The sequence below is a fragment of the Sinocyclocheilus rhinocerous genome, unplaced genomic scaffold (genome assembly GCF_001515625.1).
Source record: "Sinocyclocheilus rhinocerous isolate Xijiao unplaced genomic scaffold, SAMN03320098_v1.1 scaffold780, whole genome shotgun sequence".
Classification (NCBI taxonomy): Eukaryota; Metazoa; Chordata; class Actinopteri; order Cypriniformes; family Cyprinidae; genus Sinocyclocheilus; species Sinocyclocheilus rhinocerous.
The window spans coordinates 601,214-608,997 of record NW_015654937.1 but is presented as its reverse complement, the minus strand read 5'-3'; the positions used below and the strand labels follow the sequence as shown (position 1 = coordinate 608,997).

Sequence of the window (7,784 nt, the reverse complement as noted above, 5' to 3'; positions counted from 1 at the left end):
CTGTCTGTCTGTCTGTCTGTCTGTCTGTCTGTCTGTCTGTCTGTCTGTCTGTCTGTCTGTCTGTCTGTCTGTCTGTCTGTCTGTCTGTCTGTCTGTCTGTCTGTCTGTCTGTCTGTCTGTCTGTCTGTCTGTCTGTCTGTCTGTCTGTCTGTCTGTCTGTCTGTCTGTCTGTCTGTCTGTCTGTCTGTCTGTCTGTCTGTCTGTCTGTCTGTCTGTCTGTCTGTCTGTCTGTCTGTCTGTCTGTCTGTCTGTCTGTCTGTCTGTCTGTCTGTCTGTCTGTCTGTCTGTCTGTCTGTCTATCTATCTATCTATCTATCATCCGTCCGTCCGTCCGTCCGTCCGTCTGTCTATCTATCTATCTATCTATCTATCTGTATGTCTGTCTGTCTGTCTATCATCTATCTATCATCTATCTATCTATCTATCTATCTATCTATCTACAGTATACATACATACATACATACATACATACATATATGCAATGAATTCAATATTATTGCAATAAATCAATCAGTATTCCTTTTTTTTGTTTTTTTCTAAACCACTGAAATCAAATATCTCAGGCGTCTAGATCTCACCCTCACCCATTTCAGTTATCTAGCACCCTTATTGATTGGGAAACTCTGGTCTGGAGGCTTTCAAAAAACTAGAGATAATTTATTTCAATGAGAATTTCCCCATCAACCCTTTATCAATTTTATGTAGCTAATATAATCCAAACCTCTTGAGGCTAATGTTTGTTGTGCTCACCAGACCAATTAAAGACACACTCACACGCTCTTATTACACTGCAGCGATTAACCACTATTAAAACCCAGTCCGACAGAAGGACTGCACAATTACAACCAATTATTTTGTCAGTGTTTTTAATGTTGTCCACAAATATCCATGACCTTAACCACTTAACCACCACAACAGATAAATTACAACAATCTGCAGTCTGATCAATTTTAATTTATCTACTGTATTATGCCAAGATCTCTGAAAGTTTTTCCACCTTACAATTCGAGCATTTACTGTCAAGTTCCATTATAAATAAATCATTAATAAGATTGCGGAATAGTCTGAGCATTTAAATAATGAATTTGAGGCATTGTAAAATGGACTCAGTTCAGGATGAAAGGAAAAGACCAGGTTTCTAATAATATGCACTGGTTAAAATTTCACTCTGGTTCTCCTTTCCTTATATGGGACATTTTATGGCCAAACTAGCCTGAGCTTTATTAACTCTTTCCCCGCCATTGACGGACTTTTCCGTCTTTCCGTGTTTTCACTGGTATACGGTAGGATGCACTATTATGCATCTTCTGAAAGAGTATTGAACGTCTGGATCAAAACATGGTGAAGAAGAAGCAGAAACAAGCGATCACGTTTGTAAGCAGATGCATATGTAAAATAACGCAATCATTATTAAACAGCATATAAATCAAAACTGCCTAACGTTACCAAATGAAATAATGCCCCAAATGTTAGGGGCAGTTGTGGCCTAATGGTTAGAGAGTTGGACTTGTAACCCAAAGGTTGCAGGATCAAGTCTCAGTACTTGATCCAAGAAGTGGTATAGGACCGTGGAAGCTTTGTATGTGTTGATGGAAGCGATCTATTCCATCTATGTTGTGATCGCCATTCTGAATCTGATACAAACGTAGAATTTTACAAAAATGCTTGTTGTTCAAAAAATTGCATGGAAGCTACAATAAAAAGTTTTTTTTTGTTTGTTTGTTTTGTTCTTGTTGTTTTTGTTTGTTTGTTTGTTTAAAAGCAGAGGCTCAGTTCTTTGTTTTGACATGTTGCATGTTCTGATATTCATACAGCAAAATATTCTGGGTGCCATTAAATTTGTATGAAAATTATAAAAAAAAAATGCTGGTGGTGGCTAGCTTTTTTAAACTAAAAAACAAGCGAATAAACAAACAAACAAAAAAAAATGGTGGCGGGGAAAGAGTTAAAATGCCAACAGTCTCTTAGAAATCACTGATTTAATGCATTCTGAATTGATGACCAAATAGTAGTAGCAATAGTAGGTAATACGTATTTTATGTAGACCCTACTATTTCTTAAAATTCTTTATTAGGAATAAAAACCATAAGTTTTAAATATAAATTTGATTTCACTTAATTCCAGTTACTTAACATTGCATTTCTCATTCAGAATAACAGAATACAGAACAAAACTAAAACACCAGAAAAACAAAACTGCTCTAAATGTGCATTTTTAACCACATTTTAGATCACACTAAATGAAGCGTGTAAATGCCACCCAGAAGTTCAAGACTAATTTGTGAGTCTTTTTGATATATATATCGTTTCCAACCCATACGACTTTCATCTTTGGATTTTAGTATTCTGTCATATTTTTGTCCATCCTTTAAAAGTCTATGTAATCAGCATTTACAAGCTTCGAAAAAACATAGAAGTAATCCATATAAATCATACAAAGCAATCATGCTTTTTCAAAACACTTGGATTGAATTGCTTGATTCATATGGATACCTTTTAGGACAAAATATATGAAAAATATCTTAATATGTTCCAAAGATGAACAAAGGTCTTAAGAATATGGAATGACATGAGCGTGAGTAAATATTGTCAGAATTTTAATTTTTGGAAGAACTATCCCTTTAATAAACACGTTGATGTTTGAGAATAATAAATGAAATCATATGTCCACCTACCCACACATCTGGGCAGGGCTGCACTCCACACTCTCCGCCCTCCACCCAAGCAAGTGATCTTACTCTCGCCTTCCAAACGGTAGCCCGCAAAACAGGAAAAGACTAGGGAGTCGCCGACCCCAAACTGAAAGCCCACCCTCCTGCTGTATGCGGGTACTCCCGGGTCCTCGCACGGCTCCAAGCTGTACTCTGCAGCACAAAGTCATAATAACTCTTAAACCTCCAGACTGCTTAGCAAAGCATGGGTTAGAGTAAGCACCATGACAACCGTGCCTTCAAGCACACATTAATGAACAGAATGAGTGATGCCCCCACCTGAGAAGGTGATATTGAAGCCCTCGTATGACATGGAGAAGTCCGAGACGAAGCGTAGCTGGACGCTGAAGTTGCCAAACAGGCCTGCTTTGATGGAGGGTGGCAGGACGGAGCCCGTGAGCCTGGCCACCGGCTCGGTGAAGCTGCCGTCCTCGGTAATGAGCAGGTAATCATGGGAGTCCTCCAGGTGGAACGTGTGGAAGAGAAGCTGCACTCCTGGGGAGTTTCAGATGAGATTAGGGCCGTCAGTCACAAGCAAAATCTCTGTTTCAACCTCACAACCCACTGAGAAGCCTTCAGAGGGAACGTAATACTGATCGAAACAGAATCGCATTTGCCCGACATGGTGCTGAGTAATAAAATGTAGAGAATGGGTAATTTCAAAGGGCAAAGAAAGGAATCTCATGGGTACAATCATTGTGCCTCAAACTGTTATCAGTTTCAACAGTATGTGCAGCTCTTGTGGCTGTAACCTGTTCTTTTGTCTTACCTTTCCCATGGGACACTTCTATCGTCCAAGTGCAGTTCAGAGAGTTTGGGTAGAAATCCGGAAAACCAGGGGAAAGAACCGTTCCAGTTTTTCCATAGATATAGCCCCCACACAAAGCTGGAAAAGCAATAGCAGAAATAACTCATGTTTGAATGGCCTGCTTTCCCTGAAAAAGAGTAAATCTAGCCTTGAAGTACATCCTTCATCAATAATTATTTTGCTTCAAGCTTAACTAGATATAGCTGGTGGTGCCAGGGCGTTGCTATGCAGTTGCTAAAAAGTTCTGAGTGGTTTCAGCATTTTACTATATAGTTGCTAGGGTGTTTTGGTTGGTTGCCAGGGTGTTGCAAATTGTTCATTGTTCAAATAATATAATCAACAATGGTTCAAATATAAGTCCAGATGGAGTTGATGGTATCTGGGTCAAACACTTGACAAACAATTATCTAGAACATGTAAAATAGTTCTTACATAAGTAAATATCATAATAAAACTTGCAAAGCTTCCTCTCTTTGTAGTGGAACTACAAGATGATAGATGCAAAACATGGAAATAGAGATGTTTCTACATGAAAAGTAACAGAGTTTAAAGATACACTAACTAATAAGAGGTTGACATTGTATATAGGGAAAATACTTGTAAGAAGATCAAAAGGAGATGTAACAACTGAGACAATTTTCCGACTGGAGAACGTCTGTCAGTAGAGACAGTTAAACAAGAGCTTAAGCACCAGAGCTGTAAGACCGACATCATAACAGAATACTGAATGTGTCCTTGAGCCATGCTCATTGTCCTGCTTTTATCGAAATAAATCATACGGTGCAGGTTATGACAGGACACACTTTTTGAGCCTCAGCATTTTGTCCTTAAACGGCCCATTAAATCTCTTCATCAAATGACAATTCTGGCTTATTAAATCTGAAGTCGGTCTATCCCAAAATTAGCACAACTTTTCATAAGGTAAACTAACCAATTCATACAACATAACTAAAGATAAAAGTTATGCCTTCTTTCTTTGCGTGAACATTTGGGCGGTGTTATGCAAATCTTCCCACACAGTGACGTAGACATGTGGGGGCGTGTTAGAACGAGGCGTTTTAGGAGGGCGTGGACCAGTCTTAACTTTTATAAAGAATATCTCTTTGGTTTGAGACTTTAGTCTTTGCAACTTTAGGGATCTTATCTATTCACAAACAGCTTGTAACACTCCAATAAGAAAGGAAAACTTGAAATCGCATCATATGACCCCTTTAAACTTGGAGGGTTCATGAACAGCTTTACTTAGTTGGCTAAATGTTGCATCACCTAGTTAATATTCATGATATTAAGTTTAATAATCCTAATAACATGTATTTACATTCCGGCAAACAGATGGGGAGTATCTGTCCTGTCTGTAATGAAGGTCAGGATCTGGTGAGAGCCCGTCAAGCTGAATCAAAGTCTGAGCAAACACATGGAGCTGATACGATGCAGGCATAAGAAAGCATTGGGAATTCTGGAAGAGGCAGGCAACAGCCTGATTGGTCTTACTGGAAAACACTTTGTTTACTTCAATCCCTGTAATCGGAAAGCAAATAAGATAAACAGCTTTATAGAGCGCTCTCCTGTAGATATCTGGCTAAGGACTTCCATTATATGTTCCTACTTCCCTGTCCTTTTCCCCCTCCATTTAATGTTATCTATGAAACAGCGCATGCCAGTCACCTCTCCCCTAATCAAAAATGCATGAACTCAAATCTCGGAGGAGTGTTAAGAGGGCTTACCCTTTCACCTCTGATAAAAATGTAATGCAGCCTAGAAGGGTTGGACCAATGCCCTTGGGCCCCAGATTTTCAGTTTTCCCCAAACGAAACACCTGGGTGCTTAAAACATAGAGTGCAAGCTGACACCAGGGTCCAGTTTTTAGGCATCTTTGGGTGGTAGTGAGGAGCTGATTCTCTTGTACATGACCAGAATCGAGAGAGCGCAACATGGCCTACCGTCACAGCTGGGCAGTGCATGGTTCCACTGATGGTTTCTCTCACACACAATGGGTTCATTATCGCTCAGAGTATAGCCTTGATCGCAGCTGAACGTCACTCTGGAGCCGATGGCGAAATTGTTCCCGTGCCTTTTCCCATTCACCGGGATACCTGGATCTAAACAGGAATCTGTTTCCATCATAATACCTGTGTGGAAGGAACAAAACAAACAACAACAACAAAAAAATGAATTTCACCTCCAAGGTCTAAATTGAAAGGAGGATGGTGTCGGAAGCACTTTACACAGTATAAATCAGCAGATACCAGTCCCCAAGTGGTCTCCTTCCTTGAACCAGTACATTTTTATTTCTACTTACCTCTTCTATATTTTGAATACCATTCGGAAAAGCTGACAGCACTGTTTTTCTAAACTGTTTCTCCTCAGAGGCTGACTTCTGAGGAATATTTCCACCTGTTAGTTTCACATGCATTCGGATCTATTTTGTGGCCACTGATAAACCTCTGATAGCCGTCTATAAAGAATGAAAAATGGGAACACTTTGACACGAATGAGTTTCATGTATATCAGTCATAATGGCAGGTAATTTATTGGGAGTCGTGAATATCATTTGAGAATCATCTTGCCTCTTGCCCACATTTCTCATTCTTCCGTCTCTACTGCAGCACATTACATTATAATAAAGATGTTAAATTACTGCTGAAAAAGAGCAACTGGAGACTATTTGTCAAGTCATTTAGTTTTTATAAAGATATCATTTGCATTTTTCAGTTAAGCTCATGGGGGTAAAAAGTGATAACTTTAAATTTTACAAACAAATCTATTTGTATAGCTGCAATAATAAAAAACAAGCAGGCACATGGATATGTGCTAAATTTGTTAATTATAAGTGTTTGGAACAAGGACTGGTGTATTTAACACTCCAATCGACACTGCACATGAGCAGCGGGGTGCAACCAACAAACAAATTAGTAAACTACATAAGGAGCACCCATCTCTTCCATATTATAGGTCCTAGACAGTATTTCTGGTTGACAGTTCTTATAACTGACAGGTGAAACATCACATGTGGGACCAACCAATGTCATAAAAAAAAAATTCAAAAATGGCTGGAAAATAAATAAATACATATCCATTATGTATGCAAAGTCTACAAAAGAAATTATTTAGCATTTTTAAATCTTTTATCTTTATCTCCATATTTTATCTCTATTTTTAAACATAACAACATATAACATAACAATAATGTCAACTATGTCTGTTCATTTGTCAATTTGTAAAGCGCTTAATTTATTAACAGTTCTGTTTTTGAAATAAGAATTTGATCATTGATAATTTGATTTTGTTTGCAGGGAAGATTGATTTCTGTTCCTTTACATCTGTGTGCCTTTGTGCCACGATAAGACATCTCCATTGAACAAACTGATTATAAAAATGCTACAACTTCAGGTTTTACTTTTTCTAGATATTATAAATTATTAATAACATTAATATTACACTTGATTTTTCATTAAATGTATGGGCTTTTAACCCTCTTCTGCACACATTTTGATGGTACATGCTAAAAATGATATCATAAGACAATGCTCAGAGAGCAATATAAAATCACAAATCTTTTTTTTTTTCAAAAATGTCAAGAAATCATTAAATAAAAAGGGAAAAACACTTGAAACACATTGATATATTGGGTTTGATACAGGCATAGGTTTATATCATGTAGAGTGTTGTTTCATCTCATGTACTTCATGTTATAAGATTTCGACTCCCACACCTTATTGGACTGTTCTTTGATACTTTTTGACCATTTCAATTGGTTGCAGTCATTTAAAGAAACATGTACTGAACATGGGGCTTAAGAAAAGAGGGCAACGCTGTGCTGTAGAGGGTTAATAAAACTTGTCTATGCGGTAGAAAGGCTATTTTTATTCATGTATTTATTTATTTAATCAGTGCTACGTGACTAAAGAAAATGGAGAAAAGAGGCTGTGGTGTTCCCTTTTGTCAAAAAAGGTAAGGAAACTTAAACATTCATAATGATCTCTGGGATCAAACCAACTATCCATGAGCGGAGATACAAAAATTGCTGAAGTACGATCTGTAGTTTCCACAAAAGCTGACAAACAATCCGGGAGATCTAGGTGCAGGTAACATGAAGAACACTGTCCATTTACATATGTGACCCTGGACCACAAAACCAGTCATAAGGGCCAATTTTTCGAAATTGAGATTTATACATCATCTGAAAGCTGAATAAATAAGCTGAGATACAACTATTTGAAAATCTGGAATCTGAGAGTGCAAAAAAATCAAAATACTGAGAAAATC

General features: G+C 37.8%; 1 protein-coding gene across 1 annotated transcript in view; it reads right to left on the bottom strand.

The window, feature by feature from the left end:
- Nucleotides 1-7,784, bottom strand: part of LOC107717843 (CUB and sushi domain-containing protein 1-like) — a 373,583-nt gene that overhangs the window by 148,674 nt on the left and 217,125 nt on the right. Inside the window, 4 exon segments of the mRNA XM_016524723.1 lie at nt 2,675-2,863; nt 2,990-3,205; nt 3,480-3,596; nt 5,459-5,647. Coding sequence (XP_016380209.1) covers nt 2,675-2,863; nt 2,990-3,205; nt 3,480-3,596; nt 5,459-5,647 — 711 coding nt within the window.